The following is a 24,964-nucleotide window of genomic DNA, read 5'->3' as shown; positions in this document are numbered from 1 at the left end:
ACAGAGATCACAAGTAGGCAGAGAGGCAGACTTGGGGGGGGGGAGTGGGGAGGGTGGGGAAGCAGGCTCCCCGTGGAGCAGGGAGCCCGATGCAGGGCCCGATCCCAGGACCCTGAGATCATGACCTGAGCTGAAGGTAGAGGCTTAACCCACTGAGCCACCCAGGTGCCCAAGATTTTCTATTCTATAGATCTTTTTTTTTTTTAAAGATTTTATTTATTTCACAGAGAGAGACAGTGAGAGAGGGAACACAAGCAGGGGGAGTGGGAGAAGGAGAAGCAGGCTTCCCGCTGAGCAGGGAGCCCAATGTGGGGCTCGATCCCAGGACCCTGGGATCATGACCTGAGCCGAAGGCAGAAGCTTTAACCCACTGAGCCACCCAGGTGCCCTGAAAGCAGTACTTTTTGATGGAAAACCAGTGAGCTGGTTTCCTTCTGGCCTCCAGGGAGTCGACTCTGGAATGCCCATGGAAGTTAGTAATGCCCAGAGGAGCCAGCAGAAGTATAGCATGCAATAATACATTTTGTACGTAGGAGCCATTGTACAGTTTATGCCCATTGTAGATGAGGAACGCTCCCTGTTTCCGTAACATTCCAAAGTCATGAATTACCACGAAGGCACAGCAGCCATGGGTGTAAATGTTTATGGTTTTCCCGTTGAGTGAGGTGCCGGTTAGAGGAAGGGCACCGGGCAGCTTGTGTGCTGGAGGGGCCAGAGGTCAGAGCGCCTGCTCGGTGACTGCAGAAGGGCTGGCCGTAGCCTGCCCAGCACTGTACTTAAGCATTTTCATCCTTCATTATTTCTTTTTAAGATTTTTAAATTAAAATTTTTAAAGATTTTATTTATTTGTTTGACCGAGAGAGACGGTGAGAGCACAAGCAGGGGGAGCAGCAGGCAGAGGGAGAGGGAGAAGCAGACTCTCCACTGAGCAGGGAACCTGATATGGGGCTCATTTCCAAGACCCTGGGATCATGACCCAAGTGGAAGACAGTTGCTTAACCGACCAAGCCACCCAGGTGCCCCCCAATTTTTTTATTTTTTAAGCTATCACTACACCCAACATGGGGCCCAAAGCTATGACTCCAAGATCAGGAGTCATGTGCTCCGCCCACTGAGCCCAGCCAGGCGCCCCTGAGAACCATTGCGGAAGCGGGAAGGCTGTTGCCACAGTTGCTTTCTTCACGGGGTCATGGTGAGTGGGAAGGTGAGCTCAGCAGTAAGCTGGGGAGGCGGGTGGGGGGCTGTCTGGATGCAAACGTAGTCTTTGTTTCAAGATCAGATGCCCCAGGATTGGCCCTGAGTCTGAGCACCCCGCTGCTGTTTCTGCACGCCTGGGGAGACCTCATGGCTCTCCAAGGCCAAAAGTTTTAACCTGAGGATGCTTTCTCCTATGAAGGGGTTTGAGGAGGGGAGCAGAGAAGCAGATCATCTCCGTATTATGATAAAGCAGACCTTGCAGAAAACTCTGTCATTCAAATTAGCGTTTGAGGGTTGTGAAAAGTAAGGTCTCTTACTGACCCTGGGGCATTGCTACCCGGGCGGATTGCTGTTCTTCCCGAGCGAAGAGAAGACGACCTTGGCTGTTCTGAGCCCTGGAACACGACCGGTGCCTGGCACAAGGGTCCGTCACAGGAAACACTGGTCTCCGTGGGAATGGGTGTCAGCACCTGGGGGTTGGGAACAGGAAGGCGCTGGGGTCACATTGCTGGGAGGCTGTGGACAGACTTCTATCCTGTGCTGCTTAGGTTTTCTCATGGGTAAAATGGGGACATTACAGGGATAGTGCAGTGGATAATGAGGCCCTGAGCCTTGGAGTTTGTTAGGGACTTGATGCCTTAAGAGCTTCTTGCTGGGTGTTGGTTAGTCTGGGGAGACGTTTTGAGGCTCTGTTTGAGTCCTGATGGCAGGTGCATTGTGCGTTCTGCCCAGAACATTTGAGGATTTTTCCCATAAACAAGTCAGAGACAGCGCACATAAAAGATAGCAGAGGGTCACTTAGGTCCCCTGGTTGGCTATTTTGATTACTATTGTCAAATCCTAGAATCATTTTCCCCCTTTATGAGAAAGAAATTCTGGCATGATACTTTTCTAAGCCTTCAGTCCCATAAGGAATAGGGGCGGGGGAACTGAGGAGAAAAGGGTGCGCATCTCTCCAAGGGCCGGGCGAAGGCAAGAGGCTCGGTCCCGCGCAGCTGGGGGGTCTGTTGGAGGCCCTGCTGCGCGCGAGCTGGGCTGCTTCATGGCAGCGGGGCTGAGCGCGGGGTGTGGCTCTGCTGTCGGTAAGGACAGAGGGAGAGACGCGTTTCTGGTCGGGGCAGCGGTTTCTCCAAGCTGATGATAAGGGAGGTCCGGAGCCAAGTTCCTCGGAGTCTCACTGTGGGGACCCAGGACACTCGAGAGGTGGGCTGGAGGGCTTCCGCGTGCCCCGGTCCTTTCACCAGCGCCCTGGCTCTTTTGTAATAACAGCAGAAACTGGAGGGGTTTGGTTTGCTTAGGGGCCTTCATGTCCTGGAGTTGAGAATTAGGAATATTATTGCTCGGAACGCCTGGTGGCTCAGATCAGGATCCCAGGGTCCTGGGATCGAGTCCCACATCGGGTCCCCTGCTCTGCCTCTCCACCTGCTTGTCCTCACTCTGGCTCTCTCTCAAATGAACACATTTTTAAACTCTTAAAAAATTTTATTGGTCTTTTTTGTTGGCTCATATAGCATGTGACTGATACGGCTTGCCAGATGAAATCTGAGTGGACGTAGTTCCATCCGAGTCCTTCTAACTAAGGCAGAAGGACCGGGTTTGGCCTGCTCGTAAACAGAGTTACTGCTCCCTGGGCGGATCTGGCATCGAAAGGAAGGCCCGAACTTTCGTTGAAGACAGCTTGGAGTGGGTTGTAATCATGAACAGGTCCATCGGGTTTCTGTGTCTAAGCCTGGATTTTGCTCTGTCCGGCCGCTTGAAGCAGCCCCTGTCGCTGGGCTGTGATGCTTGGCCGGCCTTCTGGCATCTTGGCCAAAGCTAGTGTTTTGTTTCCGTAACATCCCTTGCGGGTGTTCCCGCCTGGCTCTCTGCGCCCAGTGTTTCGCCTGGCTCTCACGGGCTCCATGTGGCCCGGTGGGTAAAGGTCCGAGAGACCAGGCAGGGAGTTTGGGTCAGTGCGCTGAACTCGGCGGCCGCACGAGGGCTGTGGGCGTTGAGTGCACTCTAGCCGAGGCTCCGTTTGGCCTTAGTCTAGGAAACATAAGAAACTTGGGGCTTATTTATTTATGTGTTTGTTTATAAAGATTTTACTTATTTATTTGAGAAACAGGGGGCCAGAGAGAGCACGAGTGGTGGGGAGGGGTGGAAGGAGAGGGAGAAGCAGACACTCCGCGGGGCAGGGAGCCTGCAGATCAGCACCTGAGTGGAAGGAACACACTTAACTGACCTCCAGGTGCCCCGGGCTTTATCCACAGTCTCAGAAGACTTAACTTTGTTTAGTTATTTACTTACTATAAAGATTTTATTTATTTATTTGACAGACAGAGATCACAAGTAGGCAGAGAGGCAGGCAGAGAGAGAGGAGGAAGCAGGCTCCCCGCGGAGCAGAGAGCCTGATGTGGGTCTCGATCCCAGGACCCTGAGATCATGACCCGAGCCGAAGGCAGAGGCTTCAACCCACTGAGACCCAGGTCCCCAACTTTCTTTCTTTCTTTTTAAAAGATTTTATTTATTTATTTGACAGACAGAGATCACAAGTAGGCAGAGAGGCCGGCAGAGAGAGAGGAGGAAGCAGGCTCCCCGCGGAGCAGAGAGCCCGATGCAGGGCTCGATCCCAGGACCCTGGGATCATGACCTGAGCCGAAGGCAGAGGCTTTAACCCATGAGCCACCCAGGCGCCCCCAACTTTATTTATTTTTAATTAATTAATTAATCTCTCTGCCCAACGTGGTACTTCGACTTACAAGCCCTGAGATCAAGAGTCTCATATTCTACCGGCTGAGCCAGCCAGGTGCCCCAAAAGACTTAACTTTAAATTGTATTTTTTAAAAGATTTTATTTCTTTGGCAGAGAGACAGGGAGAAAGGGAACACAATCAGGGGGAGCGGGAAAGGGAGAAGCAGGCTCCCCACACAGCAGGGAGCCTGATGCGGGGCTTGATCCAGGGATGAGGGATCATGACCTGAGCTGAAGGCAGGTGCTTTTTTTTTTTCTTTTTTTTAGATTTTTTTTTTTTTTAACTTATTCATTTGACACAGAGAGAGAGATCACAAGCAAGCAAGCAAGCAGAGAGGGTGGGGAATCAGGCTCCTCGCCAAACAGAGAGCCCGATGCGGGGCTCAGTCCCAGGACCCTGAGATCATGATCTGAGCTGAAGGCAGAGGCTCAATCTACTGAGCCCCCCAGGTGTCCTACCTCTTAACTTTAAATTTTTGTTTATATTAATTTTTTTAGACAGTGTACTCTTGGGTGGGGAGGAGTAGGGGCAGAGGGAGAGGGAGAGAGAACCCTAAGCAGGTTTTCTCCATCTCCTGACCCTAAAATTACGACTTGAACCAAAATCAAGAGTCTGACACTCAACTGACCGAGCCCCCGGGTGCCCCAGAAGACTTCACTGTAAAGGGGCAGGTTTTATTGGGTTCAGGAGAGCAGCCGGTGGGGAGAGGTTCAGAAGAAAAGGACGTTTGGCAGAGAGAACGGAGGAAGATAGCACCAGAAGTGGGGCCTGAGCACAAGTAGTCGCTGTGTGTTTGCAGACAACGAGGATGGGAAGGGGGAAGAGGCCCTAGAAACCATTTGATGCTTTTCACTTGTTTGTTTGCTTCAGTTAATTCAGAAATAGTTTTTTTTTCCCAAGGAGACATACTTAGAACCCTAAAGACATTTAGAAGCCTCAAGAAACCATTTACAATACTCGTCCAATTCCGGTTTCCCCTTTCTCTTCCTCCCTCCCTCCCTCCCTTCCTTTTCTCCCCAGAATGGCCATTAATGTTCTAAATTACTTTTGGGTAGGTCATCCCTTTGCTTGTAAATGAGCATGGGGAGAGGCCACAGTTATTAAAATGTAAAGCAGCCAGAGTCCCGGTAGGAAGGACACCCTCAAAGCATTTTGATCACTGGGATCCAGTTTCTTAGAGTTTTTTCTGTAGAGCAAAGAGGTCAGTTCTTCAAAGGCACGGTTTCGGCAGGAACAGCCCGGCTCCAGGAGGAGTCAGGCCCAAGGCCAGCATGGTTCCGATAGGAACAGTCTAATTCCAAACGGGAGTTGTACTGAAGACCAAATGGGCATTCCCAGAAAAAAACAAGGCCTTCAGACAGATCTTGCACAAAGCATGGAGAGCAGAGCTTGAAATCTAGGAGAAAACTTAGTCTCCGACTCCAGGGTGGGTAAGAAAGCAGTGAGCTCCGTTGGCTCTGAGGGTTTCAGGCACCTCGGGGCTGTTGGGAGTCTTCTGGATCTCACTTCTGACCAAGTGATGCTAACCTTGCAAATAAAACTGCCGGTTACTTGGCAGCAGAAGCGGGTTTTTCGGGGACAGCAGGGACTCGCAGCCTGGAGCCAGCAAGCCGGTCTGCGGAGCGAAGGAGAGCAAAGTCTTTCACGGTGGCAATGGGGAGCTGGCAGGGGCTGCTGTCAGTGACCAGTCCGGGGGGAAGGGGGGGCTGCAGTGTAGTGGCTTCTCCTTGGCTCCGGGGCTGCCGGGGAGCAGGAAGCCTTCCTCCAGCGGGGCGGGGGGCAGGGGCAGGAAAGTAGCCCCCCAAAGCAGTAGCCCCTTGGAAGCTTCCCGTCGGGCTGAGCTTGAGGGCAGAGCTCCTCCTGCCGGCCGCCGACTCCGCCCGAAATGAGTTTCCTTCACTGATTTTCATGTTCTATTGTCTATTGCTGTGTATCACCTTACTCTAAAATATAGTGACCTGGGGCGCCCGGGGGGCTCAGTGGGGTAAGCCTCTGCCTTCAGCTCAGGTCGTGATGCTAGGGTCCTGGGGTCCACTGTGCTCAGTGGGGAGCCTGCTTCTCCCTCTCCCACTCCCTGTGTTTGTTTTCCCTCTCTTGTCATCAGATGAATAATAAAATGTTAAAAAAAAATAAAATCTTTTTTATTAGTTTTTTTAAAAGGTTTTATTTATTTATTTGACAGAGATCACAAGTAGGCAGAGAGGCAGGCAGAGAGAAAGAGGAGGAAGCAGGCTCCCTGCTGAGCAGAGAGCGCGATGCGGGGCTCGATCCCAGGACCCTGAGATCGTGACTTGAGCTGATGGCAGAGGCTTAACTCACTGAGCCACCCAGGCGCCCCCAAAATAAATAACATCTTAAGAAAAAAATAAAGTATAGTGACCTGAAACAATTAACATTTATTATCTCACAGTTGCTGTAGTTCAGGAATTACAAAAAACGGTTAGCTGGCTGGTTCTTGTTCAAGGCCTCCTGTGGTTGCAGCTGGGTAGTCAGGACTGCGTTATTTCAGGGCCAGACTGGGGGCTGGAGGATCCGCTCATAAGGTGGTGCCCTCCCCTGGCTGTGGGCAGGAGGGCTCAGCTCTTCCCCACGGGCCGCGGGCTGCCTCCGTGTCCCCCAGCAGACCAGCTACGTTCCTCCAGCACCGGAGATCCAAGAGAGGGCAAACAAGAGGCTGCCTGACCTTTATGACCTATTCTCGGAGGTTCTGCATTGCCATTTCTGTTTGCTTGTTTCCTGTTTGTTCGCTTTCTGCCATTTTGGGGTTTGTTTTCTGTTTGTTAGGAGTAACTAAGTTCAACCCATGCTGAAGGAAAGGTGGGTTAGACTCTCCCTTTTGAAGGGGGTTGAAGTACTCCACACGTTGTGATACTGATTTTGTAAATGGTAGTGAACATTTTACATTTTCCAGCTTGTTCTTCCTACTGTTTCCAGTAGGGAGACATACAGTTAGTTTCGACATACTGTCCTTGTGTTTCACAGCTTCGCTAAATACATTCCAATTGTAGATTACTAAGGATTTAAAAAAAAATTTTTATTTATTTATTTGTCAGAGAGAGCACACGGGCCGAGGGAGCAGCGGGTAGAGGGGCAGGCAGAGGGGGAAGCAGGCTCCTCGCTGTGGGACTCAATCCCAGGGTCTTGGGATCATGACCCGAGCGCAAGGCAGACACTTAATGAACTGAGCGATGCAGGTGCTCCCTTCCTTCCTTCCTTCCTTTTAATTTTATCTGTTTATACTTATTTATTTGGGGGCGGGTAGGAGCAGAGAGATGGGGGAAGAGAGAATGCCAAGCAGACTTCATGCCAAGTGCAGAGCCTGACATGGGTTTTGAATTCACAGCCCTGAGCTGCAATCAAGAGTCAGACACTCAGCCTACTGAGCCACCCAGACACCCCTTAAGGGTTTCCTCCGTGTCTTCTATCTGCGTGCTTTCTGCATCTAAGGAGTTCTGCATCTTCCTTTCCAATCTGGATGCTTTTCGTTTCTTGACATTGTGCACTGGCTAGGACCTCTCCTATAATGTGGAGCAGGGTTGGTGTCCTAGATCCTAGGAGGACAGTGTTCCTTCTTTGCCCACAGGCACGATTTAGCTGGGGAAGTTTCCTTCTGCTCCTAGTTTTCTAAGTTTCTTTGTTTTTTTATTATGACCAGATGTTGAACTTAGCTGAATGCCTTTTCTGCTTTTATTGATTTGATTGTATTTTTTTATTTGATTGTATTTTTTAAAATAGTAAACTATTTTTATTTTTTAAAGATTATTTATTTATTTCACAGACAGAGATCACAAGTCAGACAGAGATTACAAGTAGGCAGAGAGGCAGGCAGAGAGAGAGGGGAAAACAGCCTCCCTGCCAAGCAGAGAGCCTGATGCAGGGCTCGATCCCAGGACCCTGGGATCATGACCTGGGCCAAAGGCAGAGGCTTTAACCCACTGAGCCACCCAGGCGCCCCTATTTTGATTTTTAAGATGTTAAACCAACTTTTGTTCTTGTGATATAACCCACTTATTCTTTTTATATATTACTGGATTCAACTTAGTAATAATTTTTAAAGGATTTTTGAAGCTATTTATAAATAAATTGGCATGTAGTATTCTTAACTCGTATGTCTTTGGTTTTAGAGTCAGAGTAATAATACTGGGCTTATAAAATGAGTAGGGATGTATTCCTTTCTATTCTGTTTTTAGAAAGACCTTTTGTAGATTTGGTATTATTTCTCAAATATTTGATGTAATTTGCCAATGAAACTATCTGGGGCTGGAGTTTCTTTTTGGGAAAGTTTTTTTTTTTTTTTTTTTAAAGATTTTATTTATTTATTTGACAGACAGAGATCACAAGCAGGCAGAGAGGAAGGCGGTGGGGTGGGGGGGGGGGAGCAGGCTCCTGCCAAGCAGGGAGCCCAATGTAGGGCTCGATCTCAGGGCCCTGAGACCATGACCTGAGCCAAAGACAGAGGCTTTAACCCACTGAGCCACCCTGGCGCCTTGCAAATTTAATTTTTTCAATAGATATACAGCTATTCAGGTTTTCTGTTTCTTCTTGAGTTCATTTTGATAATTTGCTTCATTCAGGTAATTTTCCCATTTATCTAAATCCAACATGGCAGTTTTTTTCTATAAAGGGCCAAATGGTAAATATTTTAGGCTTTTTAGGCCATGTGGTGTTTGTTGCAGTTACTCAACTATGTTGTTGTAGCACAAAGCAGCCATAGACAATAGATAAATAAATGAGTACTGCTATATTCTCATAAAACTTCAGTTACAGTAACAAGTGGTAGACCAGATTTGGTCTATGGACTCTAGTTCATTGACCCTTGATCTAACTTGCTGAGTTTATTGTCATAAATTGTTCAGAACCTTATCATTTTAATCCATTCATGGTCTGTGAGGTCTGTAGTGATGCCCCCCTCTCCTCCATGATATTGGTGATTTTGTCTTCTCTCTTACTTACTTTTTAGGGATTTATTTATTTTAGAGAGAGAGAGAGAGCATGCATGCATGAGCAGGGGTGGGGCAGAGGGGGAAGGAGAGAATCTCAAGCAGACTTCTGCTGAGCATAGAGCCCATTATGGGGCTTGATCTCACCACCCTGAGATTATGACCTGGGCCAAGAATCAGATGCTCGACTGACTGAGCCACCCAGGCACCCCTGTCTTCTCCTTTCTTGATTAGTTTAGTAAAAGTTTATTAATTTCATTGAAATTTTCAAAGGAACAACTTTTTCTTTCTTTCTTTCTTTTTTTTTTTAAAGATTTTATTTATTTATTTGACAGACAGAGATCACAAATCGGCAAGGAGGCAGGCAGAGAGAGAGGAGGAAGCAGGCTCTCTGCAAAGCAGAGAGCCCAATGCGGGGCTCGATCCTGCTCGACCCAGGGCTCGACCCTGGGATCATGACCTGAGCCGAAGGCAGAGACTTTAACTCACTGAGTCACCCAGGCACCCCAAAGGAACAACTTTTTAAAAAAGATTTTATTAATTTATTTGAGAGAAAGAGCGTGAGAGAGAGCAGGAGCAGGCGGAGGGGCAGAGGGAGAGGGGGAAGCAGGCTCCCCACTGAGCAGGAAACCCAATGTGGGGCTTAGTCCCAGGACCCCAGGATCATGACCTGAGTGGAAGGCAGCCACTTAACAGATTGAGCCACCAAGGCATCCCAGCTTTTTTTTTTTTTTTAAGATTTATTTATTTGAGAGAAAGAACGAATGCATGCACGCCAGTGAACATGAGTTGGGGGAGGGGCAGAGATGGAAGGAGAAACAGACTCCCCACTGAGCATGGAGCCTGATTTGGGACTCATCCCAGGACTCTGAGATCATGACCTGAGCCAAAGTAAGGTGCTTAACTGACTGAGCCACCCAGGTGCACCTAGAAGAAACAGTTTTTAGTTTCAATATTTTCCTCTGTTTGTCTATTTTGTATTTCAGTATTTTTTGTTCTTATTAGTATTCTCTTTTACGTACTTAGGGTTTAATTTTCCCCTCTTTTTTTTTTTTTTAAGATTTTTATTTATTTGGCAGACCAAGATCACAAGTAGGCAGAGAAGCAGGCAGAGAGAGAGGAGGAAGCAGGCTCCCCGCTGAGCAGAGAGCCCCATGTGGGGCTCGATCCCAGGACCATGGGATCATGACCTGAGCTGAAGGCAGCTGCTTAACCAACTGAGCCAGCCAGGTGCTCCTAGGTATTGTGATATATTTTTAAAGTACTCCTTCTAGGGGTGCCTGGCTGGCTCAGTCAGAACCTGTGACTCTTGATCTCAGGGGGCTCTTGATTTCAGGGTCATGAGTTCAAGCCCCATGCTAGGTGTAGAAATTACTTTTTAAAAAAGCATTCCTTCTAGAAATAGATACAAAATATTTACAGAGTGAATAATATATTTGAGATTTGCTTCAAAATAATATAAAAGATGTAGGTACAACAAAACTGTCATGAGTTGGGAATTGTTGAAGTTGGATGATGAATATAAGAGGACCACTGTATTCTACCTACTTGTATAGACGTTTGAAATTTTCCATTAATAAAGTTAAAAAACAAAAAAAAATACAAAAAAACAAAAAAAACCCCTGATTTCACTAGGGTATACCATATGCTGAAACATAATCCAAGATTCAGCAACTTTATAAAGAATGAGAACAGAGTGTTCACCAACCACAATGGAATTAAATTAGAAACCAGTAAGAGGGACACCTGGGTAGCTCAGTTGGTTAGGCGTCTGCCTTTGGCTCGGGTCTTGATCCCGGGGTCCTGGGATAGAGCCCCACTCCCTGCTCGGTGGGGAGTATGCTTCTCCCTCTGACTCTTCTCCTGGCTTGTGCTGTCTCTCTCTCACAAATAAATAAATAAATAAATAAATAAATAAATAAATAATATTTAAAAAAAAATAAATCAATAACAAAAATATATCTGAGAAAATTCCCAAATATTCGGAATCTTAAAGTCATACTTCTAAATAGCCTACAGGCTAAGGCAGGAGTCAAAATGGAAATTAGAACATATTTTGAGCTGAATGAAAATGAAAACATACAGATCAAAATATGTGAAATAAAGTTAAAGCAGTGCTTAGAAGGAAATGCTTACCTTTGATTGCAGTATCTGTGCACCAACGTTCAGCATGATTCACCGTAGCTAGAGTGCAGGGACCCAATGTCCATCCGCCAATGGAAAGATAAGCGAAACGTGGTCTATCCATACCCTGGAATATTCAGCCATAAAAAAGGAGTTAGTTGCAATGCATGCCACAAATGTATTGATAAAAGGACACATGGTATGTGACTCCACTTAGAGGAGGGACTGACGATAGGGAAATTCACAGATACAGACAGAATGCAGGTTATCTGGGGCCGGGCCTGGGGTGGGAATTGTTTAAAGGGGACAGAGCTGGGGCGCCTGGGTGGCTCAGTCCGTTAAGCATCCGCCTTCAGCTCAGGTCGTGATCTCAGGGTCCTGGAATCGAGTCCCACGTTGGGCTCTCTGTTCAGTGGGGAGTCTGTTTCTCCCTCTCCCTCTGCCCCTCCCCTCTCCTCCTTCTCTCTCTCTCTCACTCTCTTTTAAAAATAAATATTTTAAAATATTTTTTAAAATGGCCTTTAAAAAAGTATTTCCTTTTGTGGTCTGATTGCCGAGGCTGGACTTCTTGCATGATGTTGAACAGCAGCGGCAATAGTGGACGTCCCTGGCATGTTCCTGACCTTAGCAGAGAAGCTCTCGGTACTTCCCCACTGAAAATGATGTTCGCTGTGGGATTTTTGTAGATGGCTTTGATCGTACTGAGGTATGTACCCTCTATGCCTACACTGTGAAGTTTTGATCAAGAAAGGATGCTGTACTTTGTCAGATGCCTTTGTAGCGTCTACTGAGAGTATCATTTGGTTCTTGTACTCTCCTTTATGAAAGCCCTGTATCACAGTGATGGACTTGTGGATGTGGAACCAGCCCTGCAGCCCAGGAATCAATCCCACTTGGTCCTGGTGAATCATCCTCTTAATGTACTGTTGGATCCTATTGGCTAGAATCGTGGTGAGAATTTTTGCATCGGTGTTCATCAAGGATATTGGTCTGTAATTCTCTTTTTTGATTGGGTCTTTGGTTTTAGGATCAAAGTAATGTTGGCCTCATAAAATGAGTTTGGAAGTTTTCCTTCCATTTCTATTTTTTGGAACTGATTCAGGAGAATAGATATTATTCATGCACTGAGCCACCCAGGCGCCCCGGTGAGCCTCTTTTCAAATGGAGATGCCTCCAGCCAGACTTCTGGGCCCCTGACACCTGGCTGTGAGCTTATTAGCTTTATTTTGGAGCTGAATGGCAAAGGGAAGGGAAGTGGGGACGTTTGGGGAGAGGACTTCCCAGGTTTGGCTCGTTGCAGGCACCGTGGGCCCTGGCTCGGGTGGTCCCTGCGTGGCTACTGCCTGCGCTGGCCCCTGGGGCCTTCCTCACAGATCCCCTCACGGGCTTGTCACCTGGGCTCAGTGCAATTCCATTTTGTAGGACAGAAACCAGGATAGTTTCAATTTCGTCTGGCTCTGCAGCTCCGTGGTAAGGGGATTCTGGGGCGGGGGGCACCGAGACCACTGAGAGAGGATGCAGGCTCTCTGCCAGGGTCTGGGAGGAAGCCGAGGCCAGGCAAGTCAGTCCTTGGCAGAGTGTGGGGAGCTGGAGAGGAGACCGGTGCGGCCACAGCAGGTAGCACAGACCTCTCCTCTGGGCTCGGGACCCACCGGCAGGCAGCGGCTGAGTGCGGAATCCAGAAGAGGCCGTACAGAGGGACTGTGCTGCTCGGGAGTGCCGCAAGCTGCGGGAGAGGCGGCTTTTACACCTTCCTCATTGGGAAGGAAGGGGATCGGAGCCCCCACAGTCGCAGAGCGGACCGTTCCCTAGCAAAAGGTCACCCGCTCGGAGTGGAGGGGCCCAGGCTCCTGTGTTGGGAAGGTGTGCGTGGAGGCAGGAAACCTGACGACAGCGGAGGGGGCGACCGCGGGCAAGGAGGGCTGAGGGGGAGACCCTGGGCCCTGTGGCCGTCCTGGTGGGGCGCTGCCTGCGTGGTCTCGCGTGTCCCGTTGGCGCGTGTTTGATGCACTTTCTGTGTTTGCGGCACAATTCGCGGTGCAAAGGGTTTTCAAAGAGGACCCTGACGTGCTGGGGGAAATGCGGGGAAGCCGGGCTGTCCTTGGCGCAGGGCTCGTGGGACTGACAGGAGGGCCAGCCCGGCTGGACGGTGGTGGGCTGGTGCCCTGGGCGGGCGATGAACGGGGCTGCTGAGTGCTCTGGGGAAACCTGTGCAGACCCAGGACCCGGGACATCCGTGGGCTGCCTGAGAAGCTCTGGCCTTCCACGCCTGTTGGGACCCTGTGTGCATTTTCAGTGCCTCGGGGCTGTAGTATGGGGACAGGCTGGAGCCCCAGCTGGGCTCAGGACAGCGGGTGGAAGACGCAGACCCAGTGGGAAGCAGGGCCTGGCCTTGCTGCTGCTGCCTGCTTCCCGCTTCCCGGGTTCCAGACTGTCCCAGTGTCTTCCCTCTGGGCCTTTACGCTGACCTTTCCCTTGGCCTGGGTGTGCCTTCCTCTCCGTGAGCCGGCACCTCGTGGGTGCGTGGGTGCGTCCATCCCCAACTGCCCTTCCCTCGAGTGCTGGGAGTCGTGGCCCTGCTGGTGGAGGAAAGGGTAAAAGCAGGAGGGAGCCGGAGACGCAGGCCTTCTGGAGCCGAGGTCTGCCTTGGTGACAGTTGCGGTGTCAAGGTCAATGAACCATGGGACAGGGTGGCGAGTTCCAAGTGTGTTCCCAGAGCAGGCACTCATTTCCTGGGGTTCTCCCGGGAGTGTGGGAGTCTTGGAGCTGGAAGCCAGACCCAGGGGAGTCAAAGGGACCGTAGGAGTCCCAGGCAGTAGTGCCGGCAGGATGGGAGTCAGAGCCACCAAAGGGCTGCCTGTAATAGGTCCTTGAGACCCGGCCTGCAGGTGTACGTACATTCAAGAGAAGTAGTTCAGAGAGACGGACCCCTGCCACACGTGCCCAGTTCCCTTAGGGCATCTAGGACACCGACACCCACATACTCCGCTGACCTTTTCAGATTTTTCCGGGGTTATGTGCATCTCTGTGCACGCACGTGTGTGTGTCCTTCTGTCCAGTGTTAACTGGGTAGGTTTGTGTGGTCACCAGCGTCCAAGTGCAGAACAGCTCCATGACCAGGACCCTGTGCTGTCCTGAGTAGCCATGGGCACCATCTTCCTCTGGGATTTCTTACAAATGGAATCATGCTGGTGTGGCTGTTAGGGAGGAGCTCAGTACCCTTGAGAACCTCGTAGGCTGGGCCATCCTGAGTCGGGCCCTGCTCGCCGCTAGTTTGGTTAGCCATTTGCCCGTTGAAGGCCTGGGACATTTCCAGTGTGAGCCTGTTAAGAATAAGGTTGCTGTGAAGTTCATGCTCAGGTTTTTGTGTGACTCCACTGCGGGGCAGATGCCTGAGAGTGCAGCGGCTGGGTCACGTGGGGAGCTCATGCTCAGCGCCGCTGGTCGTTTTCCAGAGTGGCTGCACCGGGTCACGTGCCCTGCGGTGTGGGAGGGCCTTGCTCTCCTGGCAGGTGCGCAGGGGCCCCTCATGTGGCTTCAGGCCGTGGTGTCCTCATGGCTCGTGCTGTCGCAGGTCTTTCCGTGGGCTTCTTGGGCCATCTGGGTATCCTCTTCAGTGAGGTGTCTCTTCACACCTTTTGCCCATTTTCTAATGATATTATTTGGTTTTTACTGCGAGTTTTGAGTCCTTTAGGCAAGTAGGAGAGCAGTCCTTGGTCTGTGATTTGCAGACATGCTCTCCGGTCAGTAGCTTGGCTTTTCACCCTCTTCACGGGTCCTCCATGGACCGAACGTTTTTAACTGTGGTGTGGCTCCGCTTGGCACTCACCGGCTGTGCCGTTGATGGCCAGCCCGGAGAAGGCGTACAACCTCACCTTCAACGCTGAGAAGCACAGTGCACCTGGGGTCGTGGTTTAGATGAGCTTTTTCTCATGTGGCTCTCCGGTCGGCCCAGCTCCATTGATCAGAAAGGTTCTTTTTTGGCTACTCTGCACTGTCGTGACTTGTCTGCACGTCGTGGGTCTGTTTCTGGGCTGTCTCTGTTCCATGGGTCTGTCTACCCCAAGCCAGTACCTTAGAGTCTTACTTACCAGTCTTTATATTAAGGTCTGTTATGGAATAGTGTGAGTACTTAAAATTTGTTCTTTTTAAGGATTGTCCTGACTGTTCTTGGCCTTTTGAGTTTCGCATAACATGGAGAAAGAGTTTTGTGAGTTTCAAATACAGCCACGGTGTTTTGGTAGGGGTCGCGCCGGACCTCCGATAAGCTGGGGAGAAGGACGTTCTGGCAGTTGGGAGGCTCGTGACCCTGAGCGCCGTGCACCCTGTCACTTGCCGCTTCTGCCCTCATGCTTTTAGAAGCGCTTTTGCGGTTTTCTGTGTATAGGTCTTGTGCCTCTTTTGTGAGACTGATTCTTAGACGTTAATGATTTGGGACACTGTTGTGTTACCGTGAACAGCATCGTCATGTTTCCTTGTCTCGTTGTCGCTAGGGCTTGTGGGACAGGACTGTTCACACTGACCTTGTATTTTCCAATATTGCTTTGTTTTAGTTAACCCTAATAGTTTTTCTATAGCACCGTTCAGGCTTTTATCATACACAGTGTCATTTGTAAATAGTGTTTTTTGTGCCCTTCCTGTCCTTACTCCGCTCATTTCTTTTTCTTGCGCCATTGAATTGGCTAGAGCCTGAGCCCAAACACCAGTAGAAGCAGTCACGGCGAATGTGCCTGTCTCCTCCGGCGCGGCGCCGTCGTTTCCGATTCGGTTGGGATGGTCATTGTGCCGATGGGAAGTAACCCAGAGGCAGGAGACAGCTGATGCTGGGAGCCAGGGGTCCTGGAGGCATCCTGGGGACGTGGTCCAGGTCCTCGCAGTGGGATGAAACATTGTGGGGGGGAGATAGAGGCAGGCGGCTTGTTCCGGTAGGTGGATCCCCTTGTCTGACGGCTTCGGTCTACTCATGAAGCACGGGAGCTACTGAGCACGAACAGGAGGGAGAAGAGGCAAAAGCCGCTGTAGCATTTCTCAAAGAAGTAGTGCCGTGGTGGGGTGACCCCGCCGGGTGGGGGCAGAGCACGGGAGAGTTGACCGGACGCGCCCACGGGGGCAGCAGGCAGGACAGCATGGGGGCTGGGAGGGGAGGCTCTCCGCTAGGAGGTGGGGGCGGGGCGGGAGATTTTCCTTCCCGGTTCCTGTGTGCCGGTGTCAGTGGCCCATGGGTCAGCTAGGGCTTATGGCTGTTGTGCGCTGGGTCACTCGATGGGCCTGTTTGTATTCAGCGGGGGCTGGGGGTGACCGTGGGCACTCTCCGTCCTCCAGTTTCCACGGCTCAAGTTGGTGGCCTGAAAGCGGCCTCTACAGAGTGGGCCCCGCACTTGTCGGACATGCGGTCTTGAGTCCGCGGCTCCGCTCGGAGCAGTCATGCTGGGGGCTCCCACGCGTGCACAGGAGGAGAGAGCACAGCCCGAAGCTGGAAGTGGGGCCCGGGGTGCCACGGTCAGCGTCTGCAGGACTGAGCTGGGGGCTAGGCGATGGGCTGAGAAGGGGGTGTCGAGCTGAAATGGCAGAGCAGGGGTGAGGGGAGACAGTTACTGACGGTGACAGGGTCGGGGCGTAACGGGCAGAGGACGAGGTCGCTGGCAGGAAGAGGAGGTCAGGACTGAGGGGCAGGAGTTGAAGGGTGGTCACGAGCAGTCCAGACCACCAGGAATTCGGACCTGGCGCAGCGGTGGGGCGGTGCCCACAGCAAGGGCCGGTGTGGGTGGTGGGCACCGCGGACGTCTCTGTGGGCTCGGGTTCCTGGAGGGAGGGGTGGGCAAGGGGCTGCAGGCCGCAGTGAGGAACGGGGGGGGACGGGTGCCCCCCTTCTGGGCCAGGGGGCTGAGGCGGTTTCAGACCTGGGGGATTGAGAGCAGGGTCAGAGCCCCCTCCTTGACGCTATTTCTCTGGTCAGGCCTTCTCTTCCTTCCCTCCGGCTCAGCCAGGTTCTCGGGCTGGAGCCCCCGCTGTGTGCCTGTTCTCCACGGGGCCTCCTTCTCCTCTTTTCCGAACACAGGAGGGTCCGATCTTGGATCTTCGGGAGGGTCACCTGTGCAGGGGGAGGCACACCCGCCGTGAGGCAGTGTCTTTTTTTTTTTTAAAGATTTTATTTATTTACTTGACAGAGAGAGATCACAAGTAGGCAGAGAGGCAGGCAGAGAGAGAGGAGGAAGCAGGCTCCCCGCTGAGCACAGAGCCCGATGCGGGACTCGATCCCAGGATCCTGGGATCATGACCTGAGCCAAAGGCAGAGGCTTAACCCACTGAGCCACCCAGGCGCCCTTTTTTTTTTTTTTAAAGATTTTATTTATTTATTCAGTGTCTTGACGCTGTATTTGGTCCAAGGCCTTTTCTGTTTCCCTGGATGCCCGGGTGTGTCCTTGAGGCTGGGACCCTGGGCCTCTCTGATCCAGCCACATGTGCTGTCCAGACTCGTGTCCTGCTGCCCATTGTCAGGGACTCAAACATCTAACTGGGTGTTTTCCGTGGGACCTTTGTGCCGTGGGCTGTCTCGCGGGCCCATCGCGACGGGCCTGAGCGCTGCTCCGTCCTGTTTCTTGCATGTGTGCCGCGCAGCTGGCCGTTTTTCTCTGGTTTCGTTTTGATTGTTCTGCCCTTCAGTGCAGACATCGGGAAGAGCTGGTGCGACCTGGCTTATGAGACCTGCGGCCGAGGTCAGGGGCCCGGGGTCCTAGGATGGAGACCCGCGTGTGGCTCCCTGCTCAGCGGGGGGCCTGCTTTTCCCTCTGGCCTCCCCCCACTCATGCTCTCTCCCTCCAATAAATAAATAAATAAAATCTCTTAAAAAAATAAAGATTTATTTATCAGAGAGAAGGGTGTGTGTGCGTGTGGGAGGAGGGCAGGGGGAGGAGAGCCCCGAGCCCACTCAGCACTGAGCGCCGAGCCTGGCTCCGGCCTACGACCCCGAGACCGGACCCAGTGGAGATCCAGAGTCCGACGCTGAAGCGTCCGAGCGTCCCCGGTGCCCCCAGCGAGCTGTTTGTAGGCAGCCGCTCCCTGCGGGCACAGAAGGCCCTCCCTCAGCCCTGGGGTCTCACTGCCAGGGGTGCTGTGACAGACCGGGAGGTCGTCACGAAGGCGGGAGGAGCAGGGCCCGATGGCAGCGCTGGGGTCAGCCGGTGCGGTGCGCGTTGGTGCCGTCGGGAGGTGCCCGTGGCCGCACCCCAGGCCGGCTGCTGCCCCGTCGCCCGCTCTCCAGCACCCGGGGAGGCCCGGCTGTGGGCTCGCAGTTCTTGTGCTTCCTTCTCCTCGGGAGCAGGGGCCCGTCCTCAGTCCCCCCGGCCCCGGCCCTGCGCCCTGCGGTGGGGGAGCCGCCGCTGCACAGCGTCTGGTCCTTCCCCGACTGGGTGGTGTGGCCTGTGGGGCACCGTGGCCTGGAGCTTGTCACTCCGTCGCAGCGCGGAGCTGTGCCAGGCCCGGTCCCCAGCCCCTCGCGGACACGGACCCAGGGCTCCTGCTGCGGGCGCCGGCACATGGTTCCGGAGACGGACGGGGAGTGAACCCTCCACAGGCTTGTCGTCTAGCGGCAGCCAGGCCGGGGCGGAGTGTGCCCTTGTGTCTGGCCTCGGCTCCCAGCGTCCGCCTGCTCGGGAAGCTGTCCTGAGGCACGTGTGTGCTGCGGGCCTCAGGGACGCTGGGGGATGGAGTCTTCCAAGGCGAGCCCGTCTGCAGTGGGTGCGGCGAGTGAGCACATGGTTATGGGCAGGGGTCGGCCCTGGAATGGGGGCTGGGCAGCGTGTGAGTCCTCGCCACCCTCCACTGGCAGCGACAGACAAACCGGAGTCTGGGGGCGCCCACCTTACCAGGACGGTCTGTGCCAGGTTCCTTGGGGGCCGGAGAGGGGTGGTAGTGGGATAGTGCGGCAAAGAAACCGGCTCTTTTGAGCAAGTTCCAGGAATCGACTCCAACAAGCCACGCGTGGCTTTGCATCCGCGAGGTGGGAAGACCCCACAACCGGAGGGAAGGCGGGCGGTGGGCTCGGCCCCACGCAGCGCGACTGCCCCAGCCCCCCTCCACCACGTCGCCCTCTCTCCGAACCAGGGCGTGAGCGAGGAAAGCGGCCCTTACCCGCCCCAGTCCGGCTCCGAGCTCCGGTTCCCGGCACACCCTCGCTAATCCTCACGCAGACACCGTGGCCGGCCCCAGGGCAGGTGGCGGGGTGGTTGGCAGGGGACTTTGGATGGAGGCGTGGCATGTGGCATCAGTTTCCCTGTGGAGCGAATGGGGACCAGGACAGGGACCTGCCGGGAGGCTGGGGCGGTGGGTGTTGCAGGGCTGCCGGGACCTCAGACGGCTTCCTGCCTGGCGGCGTCTGGGGACGGGGCCAGGGGCCCTGGCCACGTTCTCAGCACAGGCTTTGGGGATGGTCTAGGGGTGTGGGCTCTGAGAGGCTCAAGGGTGGTGGCCACTGTCCTTCTAGGAGGTGCCTCCCATCAAGCTCCCAGACTCTCGTGCAGCTTACTTGGGCACAGAGCTGAGACCTGGAAGAAATTGCCCAGATCATCTGTTGGACATTCCAGTGAGACTTGGGGAGGGTTTGTGAGTGAGACGGGAGAGGCCCTGCTCACCCTCTTCCCCCTGCGGCCTGGGTGTGGTGCACTGGCCATTCCCCGGGAAGCCACTGAGCCATCTTGGCCTCGGTGACTCAGTTGAGGGTCAAGTCTTTCACTTCTGGTGGGCTGTTCCTGGATTGTGGCGGGAGAAGGCCACTGAGTGAGGCCTGGGGAGGGGTGTCAGGCAGGGTCCAGGGGGCCGGGGCCCAGAAGGCATAGGGCTGAGCCTGGAGGGGCCACGCTTCAGTGGAGACAGTCCTGGGGGTGGGCGCCCGCGGCAGCGTTTCCCGGGCCCTCTCAGGGCCACCTTAGGGTCACCTTGGGCTCAGAGAAGGTAGTCAGCTGCCCCGGGACCTGCCCAGAGTTACAGGGAGACTTGCCTGTGGCATCTTGCAGCAGGGAGCACTGCTGAAGGGGCCCAGAGCAGACCCGGGCTTCAGGAGGGCCCCCCAGAGCCAGGGGCTGAGGCCGGAGTAAGCTGCCACCGCCCAAACCAGGAGACCGGAGTGTCCACTGTGGCCGGCCAGGGCTCTTCCCATTGTGGCCGGGCTGGGGGAGGGGATGCTGAGGCTGATCCTGCTTCCTGCTTTGGGATTATTTTCACGGCCGGCCTTCAAGATGAGTAACCCAAAGACACGGAATCGGCTCAGACAGCTGCTTGCCCTTCTTGGTTGTTTTCCGGAGGGTGCATGTCTGCCCCTCTGCTAGCCTATAAAGCGGCGGCGTGGAAGACACCTTTTAAATCTGGCCAGCGCTAAACCGATGGCGGCTTCAGTTCTGATCCCCGGCTTCCAGAAGTGAAACCGGTCCCTACGACCCTGGGAGCTCACTCTGTCGGGGAGGCTTGGCCTCGGGTCCCCACCCCTTGCCATGGCTGGAGACCGAGTGCCTTGACCCTTGCTTATGGTCTCTCAGGGTGGTCTGAGAGGTGAAGATGACACTTTGTGGGGCCGCCTGCTCCCTGGGGGTGGCCGGGAGGGCGCTGGGCGTGGTCAGGAGGGACCAGGGTCCTGCAGGGCTTGTGAGGCTCTGCAGCCCTCAGGCAGTTGAGGGGGGGTTGGGCAAGGAGAAGGTGACCTCCTGCAGTCCAGCCTGGGGGCAGACTGGTCAGCAATGCGGAGGGGGACCAGGGCCTTGAGAAGCTTCCAGAAAACAGCTCCCAGAGGCCAGTACCTGGGCCGTGGAGAGGTAGCCTCACGGGGAAGGCCCGCGGCCTGTTCAGCCCTCCTTTCTCCCTGCTCTGAGTCTGGCTGCCCTTTCTGGGAACCCTGGGGGTGGTGGTGTCAGGTGGCAAGTGCCCCGCCAGGGTTGTGGTCCAGCCGCGCCAGCTCTGGGATGGAGATGGGCCTGCCGGGGGCGGGGCTGGCCCTCTCACCTGCTGGCCTGCGCTGCCTGCAGTGGCCGTGATGGGCTTCGTGTTCCTCCCCCGCAGGCGAGTGGAGCCCGCCAGCAGCCTGATCTACTGCTCTTCCAAAGGAGGCCCCCGGGGACACAGCCGCCAGGCCTGCCGGGCCTCTGGTACCCTGGCTGCTTCGACAGACTCACTCTTGGGCGCGAGGGGCCGAGACCTCAGGACTCAGAGGGCACAGCCCGCCCTGGCCTCTCTGTGGCTGTGGGTCTGGCCCTCTGGCCGCAGCTCCCTGTTGGCCCTCATGTCCTGACCCTGGAAGACAGAGAGGAGCACGGAGGGAAGGCCAGGCCATGGCTGTCCCCAGGCCCCACCCAGGATCCTGAGGCCCGGAAGGGGTGGGGGCTTCTCGAACTCCCAAGCACTCCTAGGGCCCTCTGCCCGTTGCCCTGCCTTCCCTTTGCCCTCACTGAAGTGGCAGGACACAGCAACTTTGTTATCTGGGTTATTAGCTTCAGACCCTGGACTGAGGCTGCCCAGCTCCTGGGCTGCTTCCCACGGGCTGTGCACCCTGACCCCAAAAGCGAGGCGAGGCCCTGCCTGCTGAGCAGCTGCGGTACCACCCTTGGCCACCTCCCACGCTGCCCTTTCTGCTTGGGGTCCGTGTCCCTCAGGACCTCCTGGGCCTGGTCACGGCGTGGGGCCTTGTGACCCAGCCTTGCCGGGGGCAGAGGGCGCCACCAAGCCTTCGGGAGGGGATGCCCCCAAGGGTGCTGGTCCGGCCCGCCGCCCCGCTCCTCAGGCCCAGTCTGGCCCCGGTGCTCCCCCATCTGGTGCCCCGAGCTGCACCCCCGGCAGGTCACCCCCGCCATGGCCGAGCACCAGGAGCTGCTGGCAGAGATGCCCGCGGTGGGCAGGATGAACGCGCAGGAGCGGCTGAAGCATGCCCAGAAGCGCCGGGCCCAGCAGGTGAAGGCGTGGGCCCAGGCGGAGAAGGAGGCCCAGGGCAAGAAGGGCCATCTGGAGTGGCCGCGGAAGGAGGCAGCTGGGGGCAGGCCACAGAAGCGGGTCCTCTTCCCTCCCAGCGTCACCCTTCTGGAGGCTGCTGCCCGCAATGACCTGGAGGAAGGTGAGCGGGGCGGATCCCCAGGGCGCGGTGCGCTCCTTGGAGGCCCGGGGCTGGCCAGTGTCCTTACCCGCACGCCCCACGTGGCGGGCCGCCCTTGGCGAGCCCATGCTGGGCTGTGCACATGGGTGCTGCTGCGGGGGTAAGCTGGCGGGGGGTTGGGCAGGGGCACCCAGACAAGAGCCCAGGGCTTCGCTCAGGGGAGCTGGGAGTGGCCCATGGCCTTCGCCGCCTCTTGCCAGGGTGCTGAGTGACAATCGGGAGTGTCCTGGCCACCGCCTGCTTGGGTCCTCCGTCTCCCCCTCTGTCTAGGAGGACGGGAGCGCCCACCTCAGCGTGTTAGGATGAGGGGGCAGGGGTCCCCCAGAGGCCAGCCCCCTTGGCACCTGCCTCTGGCTCCGTCTTTGACTTCTTCCTCCCCATCAGGACCATCCTGGCTAGACCACGGGCCTGAGCTTTTAGCAGACTCCTCATACCCCCGCCCGTACCCTATGTGCTCACAGCCCCTCTGTTCTCCGGAGAGGCGCCGGAGGGTTCTTCCTGCCTTCTCTGGGGCAGAGGCTGGGGTGCAGAGGGCAAGGAGGGGAGGGCATGGTGGGTGCGGTGCAGGCCAAGGAGCCGCGGGGAGGAGGCCGAGTCCTCCTAGTGCCTGTGGAGCAGAGTGTGAGGGGCCTAGGCCGGTAAGGCGGTGACCTCGGCGGCAGCCCGGGCCCACTGAGCAGTGAAGATGGGAGCTCTGCTGAAGCGAGACCCTGGAGGGCAGTGGACGCTTCGGGCCCACACTGCAGGCTGCAGCTGGCCGGGGAGCCTGCTCGGGGCTGGGGCGTGTGTAGGGTCGGAGCATCCAGCCAGCGGGAGAAGCTCGGGGAAGCAGGGACCCAGCGAGGGTATCGTTGGCGGAGGGAGCCAGAGCCCCGCCAGAGTGGGACGGACCGGCGCCCCGTGGGGACCGCTGTCATACAGGAGCCTGAGGGTCGGAGCGCGGCTCCTGCTGGGCGCTGGAGACAGGGGCGGGAGGTGTGCACGCTGGGGGCAGACAGAGGCCCGGTGCCCCGGCTCTTGAGCCCTCAGCCTGCGCTCGGGGGCCCCTCTGGGCCCTGCACTGCTGTCCCCCTCGGGTACCCTGCCCTGGGACGAGAGTGCTGTGCTGCGGCTCTGTGCCTGAACCCCACTCCCTCCCCTGCTCGCAGTGCGCCAGCTCCTGGAGAGCGGGGTCAGCCCCGACCTGGCCAACGAGGATGGCCTGACAGCCCTGCACCAGGTCAGCCACGCGGGGGCCGGGCCGTGGGAGGGGAGAGAAGGGCGCTGGCCTGGGCGCCAGCACTCAGGCCTTGTGGCTCGCAGAGCTGCATTGATGACTTCCGGGAGATGGTGCAGCAGCTCCTGGACGCCGGGGCCGAGGTCGATGCCCGCGACAGCGAGAGCTGGACGCCCCTGCACGCCGCGGCCACCTGCGGCCACCGGCAGCTGGTGGAGCTGCTCATCGCCCGGTACGACCCGTCCTGCGGCGGGGAGGGCATCGGTGTCAGGGATGGTCAGGACTTGGGCTGGGAGAGGCGGGGCCTCCCTCTCCCGGGCTGGTTCTCCCTGAGATGCAGCCCAGCTGTCTCCTGGGCGGGAAGCGAGCCTCGCCCTTGGCTTGTGTTTCCACTCCTCTTCGCCTGGCCTGGAGGTCGGGGCCTGGGCGGAGGCTGCAGACGCTGTGCCCCCAGGGGAACAAGCATGTGCGCAGGGAAGCGTGGTGGTTCTCCTGGGGGCTCCCTCCTGCCAAGCCCCCTTAGGAGTTTGGGAACTCTTGAGGGTGGGCTTTGACCTCTAGCTCTGGTCTCGCTGGGGTCTGCACAGAGACAGGCCCTTCTGGACCGAGTGACGAGGGGAGCCCTGGCGAAGACGGAGGGGGTACCTAGACATAGAGGGGCCTTTCACAAGGAGGGCGGGGCAGGGCTGGGCCTCTTTGCAGGGGAGCTGTGGGGAACGGGGGCGGGGGGCCGGCTTCCCAGGGTCTGGGAGCTGCCCCCACTGCCCCAGCCCCTCAACTCTGACTGCTACAGCAGAATGGGTGGTCAGGGGCTCGGGCTGTCCGTGAGCAGGCTGGGTGCCGACGGTGGGCGGGTGTGCGCGGCTCTTGTGCCCGGGGAGCGCCACCTTTGTGTTCGGGGCTCCCTCAGCTCCCTGTCCTCCCCGGGCCTTGCCTCTGCTTGAGCCTGGTTCCCTACGGCCTTCTCCGGGCATCCAGGTTCTCCTCCTCCCTCTCCTTTTTGCTCCCCGAGGCTCCTAGAGGCCTGGCACCCTCTTTCGGCTGGTAGGCCCCCGGTGTGGGCTCACAGGGTCACGTGGGTGTGGAACCTGGTGCTCAGACGCAGGTAGAGGTGGGGGGACAGCCCACCCGGCTTGAGGGCCGGATCCAGGGCCTCGTCCATCTTTGACCCACACTGTCCACGGGCCGAAGGCCTCTGCAGAGGGTGGCCTAGAGGCCTCCATGGGGGATGGGCTTTGTGGCCAAAGCCTCTGTCCATTCCTCCTGCAGGGGGGCCGACCTCCTGGCTGTCAACACCGACGGGAACATGCCTTATGACCTCTGTGAGGACGAGCGGACGCTGGACTGCCTTGAGACGGCCATGGCCAGCCGTGGTGAGTGTGACCCCCCCTCGTCCACCCGGGATGCCCAGAGTGCCAGCCCTGAGCTCGCTGCCTTTCAGGCATCACCCAGGACAGCATCGAGGGGGCCCGGGCCCTGCCGGAGCTATGCATGCTAGAAGACATCCGCTGCCTGCTGCGGGCGGGCGCCGGTGTCAACGACCCCCAGGACCACGGGGCCACGCTGGTGAGGGCCCGGCGGCGCGAGGTGAGGCTGGGGGGCAGTGGCTCCCAGAGGGGTCT

The 24,964-nt window shown here is 55.9% G+C and overlaps 2 protein-coding genes across 9 annotated transcripts in view; one reads left to right on the top strand and one right to left on the bottom strand.

The window, feature by feature from the left end:
* Positions 1-24,964, top strand: part of PPP1R16A (protein phosphatase 1 regulatory subunit 16A) — a 33,078-nt gene that overhangs the window by 6,438 nt on the left and 1,676 nt on the right. For 2 of the 8 annotated variants that reach the window (XM_046000474.1, XM_045999903.1), the window contains exons 2-7: positions 19,478-19,576; positions 21,043-22,087; positions 23,275-23,345; positions 23,429-23,574; positions 24,612-24,715; positions 24,784-24,908. In XM_046000474.1, the coding sequence (XP_045856430.1) occupies positions 21,829-22,087; positions 23,275-23,345; positions 23,429-23,574; positions 24,612-24,715; positions 24,784-24,908 (705 nt within the window). In that variant the 5' untranslated portion in view covers positions 19,478-19,576; positions 21,043-21,828. Of the gene's footprint in view, positions 1-1,044; positions 1,205-11,922; positions 11,947-19,477; positions 19,577-21,042; positions 22,088-23,274; positions 23,346-23,428; positions 23,575-24,611; positions 24,716-24,783; positions 24,909-24,964 lie in introns of those variants that run through there. The other 6 variants (XM_046000070.1, XM_046000148.1, XM_046000233.1 and 3 more) reach the window with 6 other exon arrangements.
* LOC123948728 lies at positions 17,291-19,252 on the bottom strand. The gene is made up of 4 exons (XM_046015894.1): positions 19,165-19,252; positions 18,856-19,120; positions 18,503-18,723; positions 17,291-18,414 (listed from the first exon to the last, which is right to left on the bottom strand). The coding sequence occupies exons 1-4, from the start codon at positions 19,250-19,252 to the stop codon at positions 18,170-18,172; spliced, it is 819 nt and encodes a 272-aa protein (XP_045871850.1). The 3' UTR covers positions 17,291-18,169.

Source organism: Meles meles, chromosome 1 (assembly GCF_922984935.1).
Source record: "Meles meles chromosome 1, mMelMel3.1 paternal haplotype, whole genome shotgun sequence".
Taxonomy (NCBI): Eukaryota; Metazoa; Chordata; class Mammalia; order Carnivora; family Mustelidae; genus Meles; species Meles meles.
Note: the sequence above shows the minus strand (reverse complement) of the source record. Positions and strands in the feature narration are given on the sequence as shown.

What these genes read in the sequence shown, in the direction of transcription:
- LOC123948728 (XM_046015894.1), bottom strand. Translation starts at nt 19,252, where the DNA reads ATGCCACGCCTCCATCCAAAGTCCCCTGCCAACCACCCCGCCACCTGC. An exon ending in CTGCGTGAGGATTAGCGAGG is followed by an intron (nt 19,121 to 19,164) that starts GTGTGCCGGGAA and finishes GGGGCGGGTAAG; the next exon opens with GGCCGCTTTCCTCGCTCACG. An exon ending in GCCCGCAGCAGGAGCCCTGG is followed by an intron (nt 18,415 to 18,502) that starts GTCCGTGTCCGC and finishes GGTGCCCCACAG; the next exon opens with GCCACACCACCCAGTCGGGG.